General features: G+C 32.7%; 1 protein-coding gene across 7 annotated transcripts in view; it reads left to right on the forward strand.

Annotated features, from left to right (window-relative positions):
* Nucleotides 1–24298, forward strand: part of MAK (male germ cell associated kinase) — a 68456-nt gene extending 44158 nt beyond the window's left edge. For 2 of the 7 annotated variants that reach the window (XM_051970692.1, XM_051970694.1), the window contains 5 exons: nt 2082–2254; nt 6333–6478; nt 14908–15039; nt 17526–17642; nt 22800–24298. In XM_051970692.1, the coding sequence (XP_051826652.1) occupies nt 2082–2254; nt 6333–6478; nt 14908–15039; nt 17526–17642; nt 22800–22954 (723 nt within the window). In that variant the 3' untranslated portion in view covers nt 22955–24298. Of the gene's footprint in view, nt 1–2081; nt 2255–6332; nt 6479–7801; nt 8019–14907; nt 15040–17525; nt 17643–18055; nt 18181–19998; nt 20151–22799 lie in introns of those variants that run through there. The other 5 variants (XR_007949392.1, XM_051970697.1, XM_051970693.1 and 2 more) reach the window with 5 other exon arrangements.
* The last annotated feature ends 1048 nt before the right edge of the window (nt 24299–25346 follow it).

A 25346-nucleotide genomic window follows, 5' to 3' on the forward strand; every position in this document is an offset into this window, starting at 1 on the left:
CATAAATCTTAAAACAGTCAATTCCCACTTCTAGGAGTATAGAAGGACTAAGATGAGAGCTCCCAAAGGGAGTACACAGTGGGGCCCACAGGATAGTAAAATCCCAGGGGCTGGTCTTCAATACAAAGGCCACAAGAAAGGTATTCTCATGCTCTACACTTGCTCTGACTCCATGCTTCCAATCTATCACAAATTCTAAATGAAGTTCTCATTTACTACCAGAGTTCTCCTCATTTCTACCCCAGCAATCAGTTCCTTCTTTTTGGTGAAAATCACATACAGAGTAGACTTTCCTTTATTCTTTCTTTAAAGGGAAAAAAAATACTATTTAATTAAGAAATAATTATATATTTTACCTTTGGCAGTGAGATATATCTTTAGCAGATTGAAGGTTCTAATTCCTACTATTCCATATTCTCATCTCAGGTTTTGGATATGTTTCCTGAATTCCCTCATCTATTTCATCTTCCTTCCTAGGTGTTATATATTATTCTGTGAAGGTGATGTTTCTCTGTATTCCCCTTTTGATCTTCAATCAAGTTTTTTCTGCCATGCTTTCTCCTCTCCTATTTTCTGGATTTCTTATTTTTAATATATCTTCTTTTTAATGTATAATGTATAATGCTGCTGTTTAATAGAAATTAAGTTTTATGCCATAATCTTATTCCATATTGTATATATAAGTATATATATATATATATATGTACATATATATATTCTATATTTCATAGGAAACTCTCAAGATATATGTGACCTAAATGTGAAAAAGTATATCATAAAAATAAAGGAGAACTGAAAGAAATGTCTTTCAGATTTAATGTTAGCATGCAAATTTTTAACCAAGCAAGAAAGAGAGATCATTAAAGACCAAGTGGACAATTTCGATTATGTAAAATTTAAAAGATTTGGTACTAATAAAAAAAGTACAAATAAGACAATCTATATTCTTATTTGAGGAGCATGGGGGGAAACTTTTACATTATATATGTCTGATAAAATATGTCATCTAAGAATATATAAGGAATTGATACAAATACATATGACTTACATATTAATACATAATAATATTATATAATATATTAATATATAATATAAAGTAAATAAATGGAGAAAGGATGTAAACAAGGAATTTTCTAAAGAGGAATTGCACATTATTAACAACTGTGGAAAATGGTCTAAATCACTAATAATAACAGAAATGAAAATAAAACAATTCTGAAGTTTTATTTAGGACCCAATAAATTAGTAAAATGATTTTTAAAATATTAGTTGCTAGAGGGGCAGTGGTGGAACAAGCTGACTACACTACTGGTGAAACTGCAAGTTAGTCCAAATATTCTGAAAAACAGTTTGGGACAATATAAAAAATACTAAAATGTACATATCTTTTGACCAAGTAATTGCATTCTTGAGCAGCATATATCAGTATGTAGTCAATGGCAGAAAGAATATTCCTATATGTAATGAATGAAATATGGAGTATGGTTATGGTAGTTGATTTTTGCTTTTGTAAAGTATTTATATTTTTTGACCACTGATATGTTGGAGAATGGTTCTTCCAGCTTATATTTTCTCACAGGGCTACTCCTATGTAATATTATTTCCCATTTCTTTGTGTACTATTCATTCTTTGAAGGTAATACAAAATTGATTTCTTCCATGTTACTCTAACTTAGATCTTTCTTTTTTCTTAATTCCTCTAATGCTTGTTGTCTAGATAGTTTAGTCTCTTTTTTTGCCTATTCTTATGTTAACTTGATTGTGAGTTAATTGAAGATAAAAATCCTCCATATCCAGCACATTATCTTACAATAACAGGTGTTCAATAAATATTTGTTAATTATAAAAGGCAGATGCAGTGTATTGAGAGGAATATGATACCTAGAGTCAAGAGAATTGGGCTCATACTCCCCCTTCCAGCACTCAAATTGAACTCAGTTTCTTCACCTATAAAAGTTTCATTTTAACTATTTACTTCATTAGGATCGTTATTAGACAAGTGTTTTGTAAACCTAAAGGACTAAATAAATATGAGAAGATTATGATTAACATGACTTTTTTTTTGTTTTGTTTTACTACAGAAGCACAATGTTGCAGTGGGTCATAAAAGTGGTAGAAGGCGTTGGGGTCAGACTGTGTTCAAGACTGGAGATAGTTGGGAAGATATTGACGACTCTGATTTTGGAGTCTCACATTCCAAGAAGCCCAGTATCTCTGTTCCAAAAGAAAAGAAGAAAAAGGATTTGATATTTAGGTAAGGCTTCCATTGCAACAACTGAAGGTTGTTTTAGCTAATGGCTATTTTAAGAAAAGATTCTTGGAGATTGTTTTCTTTCTCTTTTTATCTCCCATATCCAGGCCCTAAATCCAATTGGTTCTTCAGTAAGTTTTGGCTAATTGAAAAACAGCCGTTATTTTCATTTGGTTTTGTGCTAAATGATTTCATTGTATTTCTTACTGAGCAGGAATATTTACTTCTAACATATACCATTTTTTAAAAAAAAGTATTAATTATTGATACTGTTATCCAGTAGTTTTTGTTTTGTAATTTTTTTGTTAAAGATATTATATAATAAATTTAAGCTAAATGTAGTATAAGATTTACAACTGACTTTTTTTTTAAATAAACCTTTAAAAGATATTCTAAATTAAGCTCTGTGACTCACAAAATATACAATACATGTTACGTCCCATTTCCTAATTTCTTTACAGTGGGCATAACTATTAGCAAATAAGCAGATGAACCCCACCCTAATGTGGCAGAGAAACAGATTAGAAATCTTTTGGAAAATTTTTCAACTTTTGCTGAAATGTTTTTTTAAATTTTGATCTTTGCTATTTCTTTTTCTTAATTAGCAAGTTAAATGGAAGACACTGTGTGAAGTGAAAGAGGAGTTAAATATTATTGAGACTCATGGAAGGGTATTTACTTTAGTAAATTTATTTTTTAATTTTTTTTCTTCTAGGTACTCAAGAGAAGGCAATGAGAAAAGGGATGATACAAGTTAGGGAAGCTTGTCCAACAGCTATTTGCCATCATATAGTATATGGGCTGCTGCCTTGAAAACCTAAGGTTGCCCAGTTTGAATCCTGGTTTGCTGTGGTTTTGGCTTTTTAAAAATATATACATTTAGTGTATATAAATCTTAATTCACAGAGAATGCTGACTGTGATGTTTACTTTTTTCCTTTTTTTTTTTTTTTTTTTTTTAGTTTTTTGGTTTCAGATGAGAAAATTCAGTAAAGGGAAAGTTGCTAACCAGGATTGAGATTAAGGCAGTTTTTAAATAGATAACATGTTCATCTCTCATTTACCTACATACAAGTTAAATTTATTTTTTTCCTCCCTAAGAAAGTTCAGGAAACTACTGAGAAGTTGGTTTTGTGTTTGAATTATATTTTCAACAAATTGTAGGAATTTTTTCAAAACCTACACAATTCTCATTTAATTGAATTTTATTAAATTTCCCTTGGAGAGGGGTGAAGAATGGGAAAGAAGGTAAAGAAGGGAGAAATAGGACAGTCCTTCCCAAACCAGGATTTGATACTTAGATTTTGAAGGTGGTAATCCATGCACTACACTATGGTAAAGTGAGAATGGATAAACTTCTCTAATTTATATCACAATCTACTATTCCTGCTCCCTGTTCCCTTCTCCTTCTCACCCCACTCCCAAATCAAAAACAAGAATCAAAAGTTTAACACCATTCTCTTAATTGTTTGATATGTATATACCTTGTAAGTCTGGGGTTGTAAATTCTTTGAAAGCAAGAACCATGCTTCGTGCTGGTTTAGGATAATTCTCCACTATGTTTTGAAAATTTCTAAATATATGGCCAGTATTCAGATAAACACATGTTGAGTAGCACATAGTTATTACCAAATATTTTAAAGTTATCCCATTTGATATCCTTACAAAAACCTTGTGAAAAGGTGGTATGAGTTTTATCATCTCCTTTTTGCAGATAGTAAAATAGGCTCAGACAATTTACTGTTATATAATTAGTAAATAATAGAAATAGAATCAACCCCAGGTTTTCTAATTCTAACTCAATTGAACATACATTTTTCCATTGTTATAGTATCCCTTATAAACTTGATCATAAAAGATAACTAGACAGTAATAGAGGCCCTCAGATAATCAATAAGTTTATAATATTGAGCTAATAATTCACTCAACAAAAATATATTGAGAAACTACTGAATGCAAAGCTCTGTACTAAGTGCTGCAGTGAAAAAGGCATAGTTCATATTCTCAAAGATTTTATAATCAAAGAGTGATAAATACATGAAATCAAATTACTTTAAAATAATTTATTGCTGCATAATTATAATGTTAAGAGAGTTCAGAGGAAAGAGAGCAAAATTACACCCAGCTGAGGACAAGGGAGAGATTAGGGAAGGTTTTATGAAGGAAGATGGCAGTTAAGATTAATTGGAAAAAATAATGGTCACTAGATAGTGAGAGAGCATCTGGCTCCTCCTGATGAAGTGAAGCCTCTTAGCTGAGGTAAATTATATCCTATGGTACTTACAAAAATGTGATTGTTGTTCCATTGGCCGTGGGTTTTAGAAACAGTATGGAAAAGAGGTTAGAAAAGATAAAAATGTTCTTGATTTTCAAAAAAGAGAAGAATATAAGTCTCCAGATTTTAGAAGACAGGTGAACTTGACTTCAGTTTCTAATAAAGCACTAGAATGCTTAATTAAAGGAATGATTAAAGGAATGACTAAATGTCTAGAAAAAGATGGGGAGGGAAGAGAAAATAAGCTTTATATACCTTTATATGAAGTATTCTACTAAGCACTTTCACAAATATTGCCTCATTTGATTTTTGTAATAACCCTGAGTTAAGGAAACTGAGGTAGACAGAAGTAAGTGGTTTGCCCAGAATCACACAGCTAATAAATGTCTGAGGCTAGATTTAAATTCAAATCTTCCTGACTTCAAGATCAAGCACTCTTGTCAACTGCATCACCTAGCTGCTTTCTATAATAAAGCTGTTATTCATTTAGGACATTCACAAATATCTCATCTTGGTGATCACAAAAAGCCAACATAGCTTTATCATATATAGGTCATATAAACTTATTTTCTTTTTTGACAGTTATTTACCTGGTAAGTCAAGTGAATATTGTAGCTATATCTTGCCACTTTTTAGACCATTTGGTAATTCCTCATGTGCTATTCTTATATAAAACATGGAGAGAAATAATCCAAATGGTAGTTTAGCTAGGTGAATTTAGAACTGACTAAATATTCATTCTCAAAGATTAGTCATTAAAAGTTTGAAGATAACTTGGAAGAGTACTCCAGTAGAATTCATGAAGATTATTGGATAAAGGAATAGAGGACATGATTATTGAAACTGCAGATGACATAAAGCTGGGGAGAAAAACTAACTATACTCTGTGTGACAGAAACAGGATTGGGCTAGAGCTTGAAGATAAGATACAACAGTGGACTGAAATGAAAATGAATGATATTTTGACTAATTTGAACTACTTGAGTGGAAAGACCAACCCTAAATCCTAAATACACTGAAATATAAAGTACAAAATATTTTCAAAATATATAATTGTAAGGCAATTGTATTATTTTCAAGTAAACACAGTAACTTAGTAGGCTAACTTGTTAGCTAGCAAAAAGGGCTTCATGAATAATAAAATGAAACTGATTAAGAAGAAATGTCAAAATCTTAACACTGGGCTATAAAAATCAACTTCACAAACACACGTTGGAGAAGTTTGGATAAACAATAATTTGTTTAAAAATGATCTGTGGATGTTAGTGGGGTATAAACTTAATAACTTAGGTCAAGAGTGTGACCTGACAACAAAAAAGCTGATTGACCCTTGGGCTTCACTAAGAGAAGCACAGTCTCCAGCAATGAGGGGAGGAGATAGTTTCATTGTCCTTCCCAGACTGCCTCTGCAGTTTTCTGTTTAGTTTGACACACCATACTTATTTTGTGAAGGGCATTGATAAGATGAAAAAAAGTGTTCAGGGAAAGGGTTTACAGGGTGGTCAATGGCCTTGAAGTCAGACCATGTGAGTATCATTGAAAGGAATGGGATGGTTAGCCTGGATAAGATATTCAGTGGAGAGAGGGAGTTGGGGTGGGGGTGGGAGGGAAAATATGATAGCTGTTGTCTTTTAAGGGCTATCAAGGGCTAGACCAGCTTAAATCCATAGGGAAGTAGCTGTAAAGATGGAAATATAAGATCAGTGTTAAAAACAAAGCAAAATATTCTTAAAAGGATTTATGAAGAGTAAGAAAAAAGCATTTTTGTTTTGTATACTCTGATACTCTTTTACATATTTATTTTCAGTGTACCAGAACTCATCCCCTCAGGCTCCAGTCAGACAGGAGGAGAAAATAAGAGTTTGCCTGCTGCTTTCTTAAAAAATGATCCTAACTTGTCATCCAGTTCAGCTGCCAAACAGTACTACTTGAGACAATCAAGATATCTTCCAGGTAAGTAAAAACTACATTAGATGACTTGTATAATTTTTATGAAAGCTACATTCAAAAAAAGAGAATCACCTATGTGTGTATATATTCATACTAGAATGTTTGCTCCCATTTTATTTAAAAATTCTAATTTAGATTTATATATGCATGCACACACATGCGCATGTGTGCACGCACGCACACACACACACACATACAACTCCTGATTTCTCTAAATGACAACTTTGAGTTGTAAGCAATATTTGTCCTGCCACTCAACACATTTAGAATCATAGACTCATATAAATTTAGTTCTGCAATGGACTCACTTTACAGATAAAGCATAGAGAGATGAATTAATTTACCTAAGTTCACTTACTTATCAGTTCTTCTGGGCCTCTTCTGCAATTAGTTGATGTGTATGCAAAAACATAATATCCCAGGGATGATGGAAAATAAAACAAGTTTATGCAGCTAAAGGCATAAACTGAGAATCAAGATAGTTGCATTATAGCTCTGGCCCTTTTTGCTAGCTAACAACAGTTAGCCTACTAAGTTACTGTGTTTACTTGAAAATAATACAATTGCCTTATAATTATATATTTTGAAAATATTTTGTACTTTCTATTTCAGTGTATTTAAGGTTGGTCTTTCCACTCAAGTAGTTCAAATTAGTCAAGCTTCTATGTAACATTAAGTAACTATTCTAGTAATTTGTTCATTTGTATCCAAAGGAAAAATAGATAGTGTACAAATTATTATTGATAAGTACTATCAAAAGAGATATTATTATGTAAAGTATTACTTTCTTCCTCAAAATTTAATTTTTATGAAGAAAAAATGTATCTGTTTCAAAAACATATTTTTAATTGTTTTGAATCTACAAATATGTGTGTGGGGGTGTGTGGGGGTGTGTGTGTATATATATATATATATCTTTAAAGTGTGATACAAGGAGTTTTTCTTCTATATTTATGTTATTGAAATTTTTGGCAGGGATTTATACTATCCTCTAAAAGTAGTAGAAGGCTTTGGGGTTCAAGTGAGGAAGAATTACCTCCTGCATCCTAATTAACCTAATGAAACTCAAACTTCATTTTCTTTGGGGAAAAAAAAGAGAGACAGAGAATTATTAAGGGTAATAGAAGAAATCCTGACAAAATTGTCATAAAGGTGAGGTTTGCATATAACATCTACAGATTATATTTGCAATCAATTTTTGTGATTAACTTGTCCCCAAATTAACTGATTAACTTCTCTAGGACAGTGCACTCAAATTTATTTGTATTTATTTTCAACCTTTGGGAGTAGCTTCCCATTTTCAAGAACCCCTGATTTTCTCCAAAGGTCCATTGAGGACAACGGGTTTTACTGATGTCCTTGCAGTTCTGAAGCTTCCCTTCTTCCATAGCTGGCTGGCTACCTGAGTCCTCGAGGTCCTGGAGTACATAGATGGCAAAAATCTGTCAACATTTTGAAAAGAAATGATTTTTCTGCTGGAAAGAGTCAAAAGTCTTACAAATCATAGATATAGATATTAAATAAAGTGAGTTCTCTGTGAAACAAAGCAAACTGTTGTATGGCTTCTTTTCTCCTCTCCTGAACAGTGTCTTTTCTCCTCAGTCTTCACTGTGTTTTCAATCAGGTCATTTACCTTAATTTTGATCATTTTCCATATCGTAGTTTATTTCCCAAAATATCATTCTATGTTTCTTCTTCCTTGTCTTCAACATATTTTAGAGCTCAAAATAGTACTTTTATTTTAAAAAAATAAGGATATGCTAAACTCTCATTACATATTATTAGATAAATTTTAAATCTCATTATAATAGGATCAGTTCTGAAATAAGGAGAGCATCTATCCTTATTCTCTTTCCTCCCTATTTTGTTTTCTCCAAATCTTAATTCCTTTTCTTAATTCCGCTTCCTTTCATTATTTTATTATATTAAAATATTTCCTACCCACTTTTTAATCCTTAATCTTTTTCTTTCTGAATCATTCATTTCAACAAAAAAGAAAAAAAACAAGTCACATGGACCATATTTTAATGTGATTAATATTGCTGCCTTCTTCCTCACTGACTTTTTTTTTTAATGCAAGAGAATAATAGAAAATATCTAAGGGAAAAATAAGAGATTCTTATACTTTTAGGGCTGATCACATAAAAGAAGGCTTTTGGAAATAATGGTAAATATTGGAAAGAGCACTGGGTTAGTAGTTAGGAGCCTTTGTTTTAGACTATTATTGTTACTTCTGGGTACCACATTTTAGGAAGACATGTAAACAAATTGCCCTGTCCAGAAGCAGGTGACAACTAAAATTGTGAATTCTTCCTAGGACTGAGTAAAAAAAATAATGATTGTTAGTCTAAAGAGGCTTTAGAAAGAACATGCTTTGCCTTCAAATAATTGAAAGGTTGTCTTGTAGAAGAGAAATTAGTCTTATTCTGCTTGATCCCAGAAGACCTGTTATTCAATTAAAAGTTTGCTAGGCTGGATATTAAGGAGCTAGAGCTATTTGCTGTCTGCATTACCTTGGCAATTTACTTCATTTCTCTTGCTTCAGATTCTTCATCTATAATCTGAGGCATTTGAACTAGATGACCTTCTAAGGTCTAATTCTTACCTAAATCTATAATCTTATAGAGACAGATTCTTATAAGAATACAGAAGTTATAAGAACATAGATATTAGTATGAAAAAAGGATGCAAGAGAAAGTGATGAGTTCACTAATACTAAGAATGTTCAACACAGATTAGATTACCATTTTTCAGCAATACAATTATAGAGGACAATAGATTAGATGAATTCTGAGGCTTCCTCATAATTTCCTGCTTTGTGACCATAGACAAGTCAGATTTTCTGTATCTTGATTTCCCTCATCTATAAAAGTTGGACTATATGATTCTGTTGGTTTTGTATCTTCAAATTTCCTTATTATATGCATACAGTATTTCAAAGTTTAAATAAATACAGAGTAAGAAACAGAAAGGGTGAACAAATTAGGCATATAAACAAGAAGTGGAAATAAAAATCTCTATAAAAGACGTCTTTATTAATTTCTGTGAAATTTAATGGTGATAAATACTCATACTTGTAATACTATCCCAGTATGCAGATAGTTATGAAAAATACACACATAAACTAGGACAATCCTGAGTACAGTGCTTTTGACCTACAGAAAGTGGCATTTTAGGTTATTGGAGAAGACCTCTACTTAGGTCTATAAGTACCATGGATGTATGGAGGTTTATTCTCTCTGATTTTGAAAATAAGACAATGTAGTAGAATCTTTTCCTGTCTAAGAACTTTCTTTGCAGCATACCTGACACTTGGTCATTCTGGTTGAAGAGGGTATTCAATATCCACTCACTTTTTTTTGATGAGGAGAAACATGGCAGTCAAAAACAATACCAGCTCATATTATAAATTTAATTACAAAATATTACAGAGGAAGGTGATTCAACTTTATTCGCAAAACAAAGGATAATGGAGCAGAAAACATCTGCAAAAAACTTGCCATGAAACCAAGCTAAGGCAGAATATTAAGTTTCCATAACAATGATAAGTGATAAACAATGATATAAGGACTTATTTGAAGGGAAAAAAGCAAGATAAACCAGAACTGCATATAAATTGTATATATATAAAAGAAAGCCAGAATTAGTGCAACAGATTTGGAAAGATTTGAGATACTGAGTAAAAGTTTTTTTTTTTTTTTTGGCTTATTGATCATTAATTTTGTTTTTTTTAATGCTATGGGGGTTTTTTGGACAGATATACTTTTTGTGTTTATAATAAAAATAATTTAAAATATTTAATAGAATATTATAGAACTTCTTCAATTATATTCTCTTTGTTTGAAAAGGGGTCAGCAGGAAAAAATAAATGGCTGAGGAATAGTTCTTATCCAGACTATGGCATGTAATTAGATGGGCAGCTCATTTAATTAGTTTACCTATCTGGAGACACAAAGTCTATAAAGAATCAAATTTCTCAAGACCTAAAGGGTAACAAACAAACATTTGGTATTCATAAGTAAGCTACAGCAGGGAATTATTTTGAGCATAAAAACAGATGTATAAATATTGCCAAGAAAATATCTGGCCAGAAAAGGAGATGAGTTATTGATACATCAAGAGAAAGGTACCTGTACTGGTACCTATGAAATCTTAAAGGGCCTTCAGAAAGGCCTCTAGGATATTGGGTAGATCCTCTTTGGAGGATTTACTTGAGAAAAAGAAGTCATGAGGGTTGTGATTAGCATTGTCTAAGGAAATACTCAAATTGGTAAAAACAAAATAAAAAATGTAGCTTCTTTAAAGCACTGAAGCACATTTGCCAGGAATCTTGCAAGGTGTGTAATTTTTTTTTAAATAAAAAGCTTGAAACTGAAAAAGAAATATTTTTCCCTGACCCTTTTAGACCTTAATTTAACAGTGTGTAATGAAAAATAGTAGCAGAGATACCAGAAGCTCACAGGAGACAAAATCCAAAAAATGAGCTAGGAATGAACACCTCACTGCTCCATTTTTCTAGATAAATGAACAAAAGTTAGCAAGCAAAATGACCTAGAGATTCTAATTCAAGAAAGCAAACTTGATATCATGATATCACAATATCACTGAGATTTGATGGGCTGAGATCCATAAAAAAAACTGTCTCTAAAGTAAATCTTACTTTAAAGGAGTGGGTTGGGAGGCAAATTAACACTGCATAATTTTTGGAACTAGAACCATGATTTCATCAACAGAAGAATCTCTCAGTAAGGAATTTCCTCCTATTGGTGCAAATTGGCAACTTTTCTGCAATTTATATTCTTAAGAGAATTGCCTCAAGACCCTAGGAGGTTAAGTGGCTTGTTCATAGTTACATACCATGGCGCAGTGGCTGAGCTGAAACCCAGGTCTTGAATTTATTTTTATTATTTTTAATTGAAGTTTTTTTTTTTTAAATACATTCAAGGATAAATTTTCAACATTGACACTTGAAAAACCTTATATTCCCATTTTTCCCTTCTTCCCCCATCTCCTCCCCTAGATGGTATGTAGTCCAATATATGTTAAACATGGTAAAAAAAAATGTTAAATCCAATATAGGAATACATATTTATACAATTATCTTATTGCACAAGAAAAAGCAGATCAAAGAGTAAAAAAAAAAAAATAAGAAAATAAAATACAAGCAAACCTCAACAAAAAGAATGAAAATGCTATGTTGTGATCCATCCCTCAGTTCCCACAGTCCTCTCTTCATGGCTCTCTTCATCACAGGTCTGTTAGAATTGGCCTGAATCATCTCATTGGTGAAAAAAGGCATGTCCATCAGAATCATTGTTTAATCATGTTGTTGCTGTGTACTATGATCTCCTAGTTCTGTTCATTTCATTTAGTATCAGTTCATGTAAGTCTCTCCAGGCCTCTCTAAAATCATCTTCCTTGGGGCAGCTAGGTGGCACAGTGGATAGAGCACCAGTCCTGAAGTCAGGAGGACCTGAATTCAAATCTGGTCTCAGACACTTAACACTTCCTAGCTGTGTGACCCTGGGCAAGTCACTTAACCCCAATTGCCTCAGCAAATAAATAAATAAATAAATAAAATCATCCTCCTGATTATTTCTTATAGACAATAGTATTCCATAACATCATATACCATAACTTATTCAGACATTTTCCAACTGACGGGCATCCAGTCAGTTTCCAGTTTCTTGCCACTATAAAAAGGGCTGCTACCAACATTTTTGCACATGTGGCTCCCTATCCCTTGGGATATAGGCTTTATCTAGACACCACTGGATCAAAGGGTATGCACAGTTTGATAGCCCTTTGGGCATAATTCCAAACTGCTCTCCAGAATGGTTGGATCCATTCCACTAACAATGTATTAGTGTCCCAGTTTTCCCACATCCCCTCCAACTTTTGTCATTATATTTTCCTTTCATCTTAGCCAATCTGACATGTGTGTAGTGGTATCTTAAAGTTGTCTTAATTTACATTTCTCTGATTAATAATGATTTAGAGCATTTTTCATGTGACTAGAAATGGTTTCAATTTCTTCATCTGAAAATTGTCTGCTCATATCCAGGTCTTGAAATTAAAGCTAACTCTATTCCCTGCCTTTCCTTGTATTATTAAAATGTGTTTATGAAGGAAAATCTAAAAACTTGAGTGGGAATGAATTTGGATAAACATAAAGATAAAAATGATGATGTGTGATTAGAAAAAAAGAAAGATTTTCAAAAAGGAAAGGAGATTTTCAAAAAGGAAAAGAGAATGATATTTGGTCATGAACCCGAAATCATAACAAAATTTTAGAACATGTTATTAAAAGATGGTGAGTTAACATCTAGCAAAAAAGAAGTGATTTCAAACAGCCCATGTTGTTTTTCCAAAAAGGGTTTTGTCAGATCAAAAGATGTTTTCATTACAATTTTACTAATCTAGTATATCAGGAAAATAATGTTAATGTAGTTTACCTAGGTCTTTTGAGCAATGATTTGGCATACTTTTCATGCTATTCTTGAGGAAAAGATACAGACAGGTGGACTGGATGATACAATTAGGTAGTTTGAAATTAGCTGAATGGTCAAAACCAAAGAGTAGTCATTAATGGTTCCATGTCAGTTTGGAATTATGTCTCCTCTGATGTGCCCCAGGATTTTGTACTTGACTCTATACAGTTTTAACATTTTTCTTAATAAAATTAATGGTTTTTAATCAATGATTAAAATATAGATGATATGCTTATCAAATTGGCAGTGCTAGAAGAAATACTTAACATTGGATAAAAGAGAATCAAAATAAACTCTTACAGCCTAGAAAACTGGGTCAAATATACTAATGAAATTTAATAGAAGTAAATGTAAAGTTTTACATTGATTTCACAAGTACAAGATGAAGAAAATGCAGTTACATAATTTTATCTAAAAAAAAAAGCTGGGGCTTTTAGCTCAGTATATTATGGCAATGGAAAAAAAAAAAAAAAAAACTAATGTGATCCTGGTCTGCATTAAGAGAAGGATGAGGTCAAAAACTACATAGGTGACAATTCAGTAGTACTAGGACCCAGCCAGACCACATTGGAGTATTGTATTGAACTTTGGATGCCTCATTTGGGAAGGCACATTGGTACATGGAAGAGTCTCAAAGCATAGAAAAAGGCCTTGAGATAATTCCATGTAAAAATCAAAGGAATATCAGATGTTTACCCTGGAAGATAAAAGACTTAGGTAGGATATGTTTATTATTTCAATTATTTGAAAGTCTGTCAAGTTGAAGAGGGAATAGACTTGTTCTGCTTGTCTTAGATGGCAGAACTAGTATGTTATAAGGAAGTACATACTTCCTTATGGACTTCCTTGGATACTCTCAAGTTCCTGCTTCCTGGAGATCTTCAAAGACTATAGAAGACCACTTTCTTATTTTTAATGTTAAACATATACAATTCTACTATATTTCCACATTTATCATGCTGCACATAAAAAATCAGATCAAAAAGGAAAAAATGAGAAAGAAAAAAAGGCAAGCAAACAACAAAAAAGGTGAAAATACTATATTGTGATCCACATTCAGTCCCCACATTCTTCTTTTTGGATGTAGATGGCTCACTCCATCAGAAATCTATTGGAATTGGCTTGAATCACCTCATTGTTGAAAAGAGCCACATTCATCACAATTGATCATCACATAATCTTTGTTGTCACTGTGTACAATGTTCTCTTTGTTCTATTTATTAAGGAAAAACTTTCTAAATATTCTTATTCAACTGTGGAGTGAACTAGAGGGCCTTTAAAATTATTTCCAACTCAGATTCTGATGCTCAATCTACTAGTACTATAACCTGCTTTCAAAAGAATCAGCAAACTATATATAAATTATATCAAATTGTTTACCATCTCAGTGAGGGAGAAAAGAGAAAGGGAGGGTGAGAATTTAGAACTAAAATTTTTTTAAATGTTAAAAATTATTTTTACATTTAATTGGGAAAAATTCATAAAAAATAATCAGCTAGGTCATTTTTTTCAAATATCTAGAAAAAAGGTACAAAAACTCTTCTACTACTGCAGCTAAGAGAATATTGCTTGTATTTTTAATGAACTAAACCCATAAGTAATTTCAAATTGTTATCATTGTAAAAAAAAAGTAATTTCAACAATAGAATTTTTTTCAAGGAGATTTTATGAAAGTTGAACATTTTTACTTGAGCCAGCACTAATAATGTCTTAAAATATTTTATTTTTATAATGTTTTTTGTGAATGTTTCTAGAATATTTTATGATAGAATTTATTGTTTTTTTTAAAGGAGGATACTGTTTTCAATACTTGAAAACATTTTAACCTAAAATTCTTTCTATTCTTGGTTTGAGATTGCATGTTTTATCATTCTTCAATGATGTTCTTCAACATTTATTTTTGCCTTCTAACCTTTGAAATTACTGTTTTGCCTTTTTAAGGTGTCAATCCTAAGAATGTGTCTTTGTTGACCCATGGAAAGGAAGGAAATCCATATACTTGGAATAATTCTATATTTTCCAAACCACTGGGGCCCATTGGTGCAGGACTTGCTTTCAACAGGTCTAATGCAGGTAAAGCAGAGGATAACACTCAAAAGAAATCTTTCCTCCATTTTTTCCTTAGGATTTTTTCGTTTGACAAGATTTTAACATGTGGACTGTATGTAGAGATATTTTGGAATGAAATCAAGCATCACCTTCATCTTTTTAGGACTTACTTGTGCAATGACATCAAATTCATCCCCAATATTAATCACTCATTTTCAAAGGTTGACTTTTCTTTATCTTTTTCAAAACTCATTCATTCATTCAATAATTCTTTACTAAATGTCTCTTTATAAGTAAGATCCCTTGCTAGGTGCTGGAGATACAAAGACAAAAAGAACAAAGTCACTCCATTGAGAAACTTATGTTTTATTGGGAGACCCAACATATTCATTGATTGCTGTATATAACTTCAGGCCAGAGAAAGCACTAACAATAGCAGGATAGAATGGGGATTCCCATCCTAGGGTCCATGAATTTAAAAGTCTTAAGAAAATATTTTGAAAGCTATACTTGAATGTAATTGCTTTCTTTTGTAATTCTGTGTTTTATGCATCTAAAAACATTACTCAGAGAAAGTTCCATAGGCTTTACCAGACTGCCAAAGGGGTTGATGAAAGACAAAAGGTAAAAAAACCTCTGCCTTTGAGAGGGTATGTAAGTTGAGAATAAAGGAAATCAAGAATTTTAGGAACTGAGTTAAGGTGAGTTCATTTCAGAGATTGAGGACATGCAAGACAATCAAAGGCACAGATATGGGAGATATGGAGGGTTTGTAGAAAAATTGAGTACATCATTTTCACTAAATATGTAGTGTGTGAAATGGAGTAATATGAAAATAAGTGTGGAAAGGTACACAGGAGCCAGATTTGGAAGGGCTAAAATGCCTACCTAAGAGTTTGTATTTCGTCCTAGAGGCAATAGGAAGCCGTTGAAGATTCCTGAGCAGCAGTAACATGGTCATATTTGTTCATTAGGAAGATTATTTTGGGGAATTATATGAAGAATGATTTAAAGAGGATATTATAGTTAAGAATATGCTGATTGTTTATTCTATTGTAATTATCCAGCTGAGAATTAAATAGAGCTTGGATTGATTGGTTGATGGCCATGTGAATTGAAGAGAAGGGCCAGATACAAGAGATATTATGAATGTAGAATGTACAATATTTGGCAATTGATGGGATACAAAAATGAGGGAGAATGAATAGTTAAAGATAGCTTTGAGACTGCAAACCTGTATGATTGGAAGGAAGTAATGGAGGGCCAAATTTAAAAGATGAAGGTAATGAAAGTTTCCTGTTTTGGAAAGTTGACTTTTAGATAACTACTGGATATTTTTGGGGAGATGTTCAGCAGCTGGTTGGTGATATGGACTGCTATACAGTAGAGAATCAGTTGTTTCTTTGTTTTTTTCGAAGACATTTTTCATTCTGTTCATTCTTTCCTTTCATCTGCCTTCTCTATAGAAGAAAGCATAATTAAACCAATTGAAAAGCTATCATGCAAAGAAATGTTACCTGAAAAAATAGAGGAAGCAAAAGGTAATATTTGGTTATTAGAAGTAGATGTATTTTATTCACTGTATTTATTCATTTTTTTCCTCTGCTTACTTTGTACTCAAAACTAGCTTTTTGCTTCAGACTTAATTTACACTTCGAGCAGTAAGTAAAAACTACCAGGACTTTTTCATTAACTTTAAATTGCTAAGTTTTATCTCTTGAGCTTTTAAGAATAAGAAGTTATGGCTAGAGCCCTTCTGTATCATTTAATAAAAAACTAAAGAGTTTCTCCTTCATTTCTCTTCTCAGTAGAACAATTTCTGAAGAAGAGTCTGGGAACAATGAAATAATCTTTCTTGCAACAATCCCTGTACAAAGGGAAGGAAGGAAGATTCCCTTTTTATTTTTATTTTTATTTTTTTTTTTTTTAGTGTCTCCTTTCTCCTCCCAGAATCTTTCCCTTCCATAATCTCTTCCTACCCTTTTCCATAAGCCATTCAGGGCTATAATAACCTGGAAAGAGATGGGTCTGCTTCCCAAAAATAGGATCAGGGAGAGAGAGAGAGGGAAATGTCACACAAAGGGAGGCTCACAGAGAAAATGTTTGCTTTAGCTAGGAACAATCTTGGAGAATAAATACAGTTAAATACAATAGCAATAATTCTGTGACTGACAAATCTTTCCACATATTCTACCCTATGTTTCCACATTAAAATTATGGGTGTCCAAAGAACTCCAATTCAGTTAAACATATAAAAATTATTATATTTTGCCAATGCATATAATACAGTTCTACTTAGTATACATAACCATGTTTTAAAAGTAAGTTAACTGGAGAAGGTACAAGTGTAAATTTTACACTTTTGATAATAATAATGCTTGTTAATTATGAACATTTATGTCTTGTTTGTTATCTTTTTGAATAGAGAGCATACTCTCTATTCAAAATCATCCTATTATGTGTTTGGCTTGTCTATAATCTGACTGTAAAACTTCATACCATGTCAATAGGAAATTATGGAAGTTATACTACTTACAATCAGCCAGGATATATCCCTTCATTTCACAAAAAAGAAGTTGGCTCAGCTGGCCAAAGGATACACTTAGCACCTCTTGGTGCTACTTCAGGTAAGAAGTGGCCTACTATGTAAATTTCAAGCTACAGATTATGTAATTGCTGTTTCATGAAGGTTAAAAAAAAACCTGAGACAAATCAAAAAGCCATTGTTCATTTTAAGTTTGTTTTCATTGATTCAGTCAATATTTTGCTAACAGAGTTCTATTTGTTTATTAGCAAAAGGTTTCTTTTTCTGGGCATCCCATAACAGGTTGGTTTGGGTTTCACAATAAGCTTCATGAGATAATAAGATTTAGAACTGGAAACACCCCCCTTCCCTTCATTTCACTAGTAAAAAATTGAAACCCAAAGAGGTTAGGAGGCTTTGCTCTGGATCCCACATTAAGTGGCTTTCCTCTATAGCCCCATTACTTAGTGAACAAAAGCTGTGAAATCCAGTCATCTGATGACTTTTATTTTCCAGATTTAGCCCTCAGTGGGTCTTCTCTTACCTCAAAAAAAGTTAGCCCTGGTAATAGTGTCCCTTGGCCACCCAGCTTCAGCTCATAAGCTTTGTCTATGATTCAAGATGGAGCCTCTGTGTCTGAGGTAACTTAGCTTTAATCATAAATTTTCTACACTTGTACAGATAAAATTAAGCAAACATTAAAATGGTACTTTTAAAGCAAATATAGCATATTTTAACTTGATAGAAGGAAAAAACTTCCCATTTATAGCAGTGTGAATAAGGAATGGTCTGCCTAGAAAAATAGTGAATTCCTCATCCCTAAAATTGGTCAAGAGGAGAACAGATGATACTTTGTCAGTCAGAGATGTAGTAGAAGGGGGGATTCATGTTCATGTATGGTTTGAACTGGATGGTCTTGAAGAAATCTGTTCCAACTCCAAAATCCTGTCAATTAAAAAAAAACAACAAACTACTCTGGAACACAATTCATTATTTTTACTGGAGGTCTAATTATTACATTTATGTGTTCCTAATATTATACATTGATTCTAATTCAAAATTTCTAACCTTACTAATTTATTCTTCTATTTTAATTTAGAGTGCAAACTTTCTGTGGGTTTATACTTGTCTGGTAAAGTTTGACATTCTAGTTCCTCCAGAACACCAGACGCTCCTCTTGCTTATGGGCTTCAATGGGCTTTCACAAACCATTGATCAAAGGGAAAACTTGGGGACAAACCATCTAGCTTTTTTGGGGCTCCTGACAAGAAAGGTTCCTCTCATGTCTCGAATCATTAATACATTAAATAATCATTCTCACTTAAAAAAAAAAAAGTTTCTTGGCTTTCTGCTCTCAATTCTTTTATTTTCTGCTTCTAGTGAAAAAAAGAGGGAAAAAAATAGATCTAAATATGCTGCATCCCTGGGTCTAGTACCCTCTTTGATTACAACTAGCATACTTGTCTGCCACTTTTTTTGCTTCAGAAACTAAAGAGCCTCTTTCCTTAATTTTTTCAGACTATGAAGAGTATGTTTAAATGTGTTTTCATGTAATAGAAGCTTGTTTAAACTAAATTGTATAGCATTTTAAAACAAGTTGATCTAGTAACTCCCACTGGCAACTACTTTTTCCTCATTATGGACCTTTTAACTGATTATATGCTTAAAATAGTCAAACATTTGAATAAAACTAAACAAAATTAAATAGAATAAACTGGTTTCATTATATAAGCCATTTATTCTCTAAGATTAAAATATCACAATCAGGGTTTGGAGATTTTAAAAAATATTAAAAGCACTTGACTCCTCTGCTGAATTTTTATATTCTGTATAGAAGAAAAGAGATGGAAATTTAAAGTAACTGTGCTCAATTAATCTTATTTATAAAAAGAACTGCTGAAGGAATTAACAATTATATAGAGAGAAATTATTATCACAAAAAATATAATAATAAAGCAACCTCATAAGGAGTTATTTACCTTAGCTGGATAACAATTGTAGCAAATATTAAGTATATATATATATATTTTAATATCTAGGTGCAGAGTTGGGACTTGGTCTAGGCAAAGTGGGTAGCTGCCATGGGCAAAGTACCTGGCAGGACACTGAGAACAGTTTTTAATATTATTCTTTAAATAAATGCTTATATTTTTAATGCCAGAAAATTCCAGCATATCCTCTTGGATAATAACATGTTGGGTGGGAATACAGAATGAAATTTTCAAACCTTGCCTAGACCCCATGGACACCTTGTCCCTGCTCTGCCTCTGTGCCTCCAGTAGGAATAATGCTATTTTTTTTTAAAAAGTATTTGTTAAGATTACATTTTTAAACCAATATGAATGTCATAATTCATATATTAATTGTTCTGTCAGGTTATCATGCTTATTCCTGTTTCCTTTTTCCAAAGTAAATGTTATCTTATAATTTTTCATCTCTTCATTTACTCTGCCTATCAGATAAATCTACAGCCGGTGATAGGAGGAAAGGTAAAAAAAAGAAGTAAATGTTAATCACTCTCAAGTGATAACCTTAGGAAAACATTGTGTGTAAGAGAAGTGTCTTCCAGTGCTCCCACTTTTGTGAGTCTCCCACAAGAAAATAAAAGCAGGTCATTACCGTATTTACTCAAATATTTTCCCCCTCTTGTATTCTCTTGCTCTCTTCCTTCTTCCCTCTCACCAAATTTTGAATAGAAAAATCCTCCATTGACCTCCAGGATCACACACATTTACACATTTTTGTCCCTTCTCTGCTCTGGAATGGCAACCATGACTGCCAGGAGAAAGTCCTTGGGTTTTAAGAACTTCAGTCAATTTCACAGCTCAAAACAGCTTCTTGTTTTAAGTGGAATATCCTTGGCAAGGCAGAATAAATGTTTAAATTAAAGCCATACCCCACCTGTGCATCTCAACACTGCTTGCCAGTAGCTATGGAGTCTGGGGAAAGAGAGCAGATTGAATGAACATTCATTTCTTTATCTCTATTCAACAATGCTTCTCCCTGTAGTTATAGTAGGCATTGAGGTTGCTGGCAGATATGACAAAGAGACAAGGTGTGCCAGGCATGCCAGGAGACACAGTTATCTAGGGCTGTTTCCTTCCCCATTCCCACCCCTAGACCAGCGGTGCTTCCATAATACATCAACAGTTTATAAGGAAAAGAAATCCTGGATGTAAACACCACTACCATTTTAAATCAGTTTTTCTAATTTCCTCTCTGAAGCTCTTAACCAGTCTTTCTCATATAACTTAGATATCTGTCTGAGTGCCCCATGCTTACTCCCCAGTACTCAAGTCTTTTTGCTGTTGTATCCCTTCCTATCCCACAATGTAAATTAACCCATCATATCTCATCTACTCAGGCCCAAGCTATTAGCTAGCTAATAGAAGCACTTTTATTACAAGAGCTAATGATCTTTGCATGCCAATGTGAAAGGCATCTACATGGGTAATTAATATATGTGCATATTAATTGATACCTTCTGGGGACACTATCCCTCACCTTTATTGTCCTTAAGGTTGAAAATTTCAAGCTAAATCAAAAAGGAGGGACAGAATTGTGTAAGGCAAATGAGAGAGAAATTTTCCTGGCAGTCATTGCTTTTCAACAATTTATCATATAATATCACAGCCTATGCTCCCTAAAGTATAATATTGACTGCACAGTTCCACACTTAAAAGTCTTTTTCACTCTAAAGAGTGGCAGAAGACTAAGATCCAGATGCTCGCATAATTCCCCCCACACACCCTGTTTTAGAGTGAAAGTATCAGAGAGAAATGGGGGAAATTATGCGAGTAAATACGGTATAATTGGCCTTAATGTGCAAAAATGCCCATTTTGGCCTCTACATTTCATCTTGACATTTGGGTTTTAATGCAAGGGTGGCAGACACTACACAATGTGAAATGATATATTAGTGGCAAATGAAAAGCATCACATAACCTAATTCATGACAGAGAACCCATTTTTCCATGCCAGTTATTTTAGGGAAAAAATTATAGAAACCAAATTGCCTATAAAGTACTTTAGTTTTAGTTTCATAAGAGATAAGTATGCCTGCAACAGAACTGATGAAACTGTTCAGGTAGAGATTAGCGCTAATCACCATGAGTGAAGAATATATATTTTTTAAGTCAACCAAACTTTTGGCTGAATGATCCCAATCCACTAATAAATATCCTGCTATCACTGGTTTGGGGTCTGTAGGAACATTATTATAATTAGCAAATGATCACTAAGTTAGCATTCACACTCTTTCTTGCCTTTTGGAAAAATTCAACTGTTCTTGATTCAATATAATTAAAATTTCCCCTTTTAAAATAAAGCATAATTGTCTTACTTTGTAACTTCAGGAATACTTTTTGGGAAATATTTACAGGATTCATAGCACCAAATGAAATTTTTTATAGTTATGCAATGTTTGGATGCCATGTACTTGCCTCATTTAGACTCATCTGCATTGTGACTGGACAGTTCAAAAGATTCCTAGACTGAATAAAGACCAGAAATTCTAAGTAGATCCAGCCAGCCTGACTCAACTGTAGAATAAGCAGTGATGTGATCAGCATAATGATAGCTGGCATCTACATGGCACTTTAAGGTTTGCCCAGCACTTACATATTGGCAAGAGCACTAGATTTGGAGTCAAAAGACCTGAGCTAATATCTTAGTTCTATAATTATTATATATGCAACTTAAAAATAATCCCAGAGCCTCTCAAGGACTCAGTTTCCTTATTTGTAAAATGAAGAGATCAGACTAGCTGACTAAACGTCCCTTCCAGCTCTAAATCCTATGGGCCTATTAAAAAAAAAAAAAAAAAAACTACCAAAAACATATGTATGTTATGTGATACACAGATATCTATATTTGTATCTCTCTTTATACACACACATATGTGCGTGTGTGTGTGTGTGTATTATATATTTATGTATATCCTTGCCAGCATGAATCAGAAATATCCAGCTGTGTAGGAACTTGAATATATGATTCCCTTTCTGTTGCAAATTCTAATTTTGCCAGCAGAGCCTCAAAAGTTCAGCTATAGCTCTCTATATGAGCAGTGCTTCTGTATCCACGTTTATAAAATAAAGCCATGAGAGGTGTTCAGGAGAAACCACTGAATGAGTCTTTTGAAAAATAGATTGAAATTTTAAAACTTTTCCCCCTAAAATGACAGGATTAATGACCTTCCTTGAAATGTTTGAAATAAAATCAATTTATGTAGTTCTTATTTCTAATTTTGGTTTTTTTTCAGATTATGCCTGGAATACAAAAACTGGTCGGACCCAGTTTTCAGGCCCTACTTACAATCCTACAGCAAAAAACATAAATATTTTAAACCGTGCACATCCCGTTCATTCAGTACATGGAAGAACAGACTGGGTGGCCAAATATGGAGGCCATCGGTAGAAGGCTTGTTTCAAAATGCCCTCCTTGTTCTAGAACAGTATGTTCCATTGCTATACTCTGAAAAATGTCTACAAATGTTTATTTCCACTGATTTCTGGGAGAAAATCACAAAAGTGGATAATTTAATGGCAAAAATCATCTTGTATTTTATTCCATCCTTAGGAATGAAAAACACATCTCTTACCATTATTGTCTACATTAATTTAAGGGTAGAATTTTACAAAGTATTGAATAAACTTTGCCAAAGTATCAAGTATTTTGATCTACAAATGAATAGATAATAAATACTACAAGAAACTTTTTTTTTTCTTCTTAAAAACTTTTGAAAATGTGTGCCCTTTTAAAACACTAAACATTCTCTCCTTGTTGCATTGTTTTGGAGAGGAATTGTTCTCAGATTTCTGTATTTATCTGAAAACTCCTTTGGACCATGATAGATTCTTGAAAATGATGCTTATTTGGGCAAGCCTTTTCTACTGTATTGACTGATGAAAAGCAAAAAAATATGATAGCTTGCCATTTTATGTTTTCTATTTTATAAATATTAGGCAGAGATCATTTTAACCTTCCATCAAATATTTTTCTAAGGAAAATATAATATCAAAATTATGCTATAAGGATATAGTAGAAGAAGATTCTATACACTTTGTGTCTGGTTTATCCAGCTACAGATGATATGTTCTGGTGACTGTAAATTTCAGTGGCCTGAGGACTTCCAAATTAAGAATAAGTGTAGCATCAAGAAGATTCCTAAAGTTGTGTTAAATTTCTGTTCCCCAGCCTTGCAGAATGTGATTTTGTTCCTGAAAGTAAATTGTTGATGTTGTAGATCACTAGCTATATCTTTTTCATTTGAGCTAAAAAATAAAACTCATTCATTTGCTGTAGCAACAATGGCACTAAAGATGTATTTAATAATTTTATTTCAGAATCTGTTTTTCAGGGAGACATTTTAAAGTTTGTACCACTCTATTTAAACCTGCCGATTTGTTAACTGGAAAGACTGTTTATTCTTTTAAAATACAACAATGTTATCAATTGATATTTTTATATATTTTAATACTTTGTTTAAAAAAATGTAGTTGTTATTGCCATCATCCTGTGTTCTATAATTTGTGAGCTGTATCCAATGGCATGTTAGCAAAAAAATCACGCATTTTTGCTACAATAACTGCGCCTTTCATTGTTGAAAAATACTGTATAATTTTGGGAAAAAAAAAAAAAACTAAAGAATGAGTTGTCTGATTAGTAACGTGCCACAGTTTTAAATCAACCATATTGCTCTGTTTCTTTGTACCATTTGGTCAGTCCTTTGATTTAATAAATCTTTTATGTAATTGATAATCTCTTAACTCTGAAGAGTGTCTATTGAAGTAATTACAATTAAATAATAGAGTCATAGATTGTTAGAGATGGAAGGGTTCTCAGAGATCATACAGGTCCAGGTACCATCTTCTGACTTTATAGATATGGAAATTTGCTGAAGTAAAATTGCTAATTAGTCAAAGAGTTGGGCCTAGGATCTTGGCCTCCGGAGTCCCAGTCTAGTGGGCTTTCCACCACATTAGGCAGTTTATCATACTTAAAGTAAACATGTAACTATTATTCCTCAAGATCAGTCTTGAAAAAAGAAGATAACCTTGGGGCAAGTCTTGCCAGATTAGCTATTTGCCACATACCCATAAAATATATATACCAGGTTAGTAGGAAAGAATATTGATTTAATGTTATTCTACTAGTGTGGGTGACCTGAGTGGTCATTTATAGTTTAGTAAATATTTGCTCTTTATTCACAAGATTATGTCTATAATATTATTTCATTATATAAAAGTTATGCTAAAAATATGGGATGAAATTTTTTCATTCATTGCAAAGATTGACATTGACAAAATTTTCAGGGGTTTTATAAATTATTAAAGCTCAAATGCTTTGTGTCATGAGCTTGTAAGTAGAAGTATGTACAAAGCTTATATAAAACTTAAAACTGTCAAAAAATTATCCTATTTCCTTCTACTTCCATCCAATAGATTTTTCTATTCTGACAACAGGCATTTTATTCATTGAAATTTAATGTGAGCACTACCAGCATTGCACTATCTCCTGAATCTTGACAATTCTCAAGGTTTGAATATTCCAAGGGAAGACCCAAGGAACCTCCCTATTGCCATCAATGTAGGATCCATTCTGGATCCTAAGCAGTTCTGAAACCTTTGTTGTTTTGGTTTTTGTTACACATTTATTACATTTAGCATTTATCCATGGTAATGATGAAAGATCTCCTTAAGACAACGCTAACAACTATAAATTCCAACCTTAACTTTCTAATTATTAAATAGCCATAGCTATATGTAGGGCCTCCTTGTTGAGAGATAACATGGATCTAGGGCTCCTG

Source organism: Antechinus flavipes, chromosome 1 (genome assembly GCF_016432865.1).
Source record: "Antechinus flavipes isolate AdamAnt ecotype Samford, QLD, Australia chromosome 1, AdamAnt_v2, whole genome shotgun sequence".
Lineage (NCBI taxonomy): Eukaryota > Metazoa > Chordata > Mammalia > Dasyuromorphia > Dasyuridae > Antechinus > Antechinus flavipes.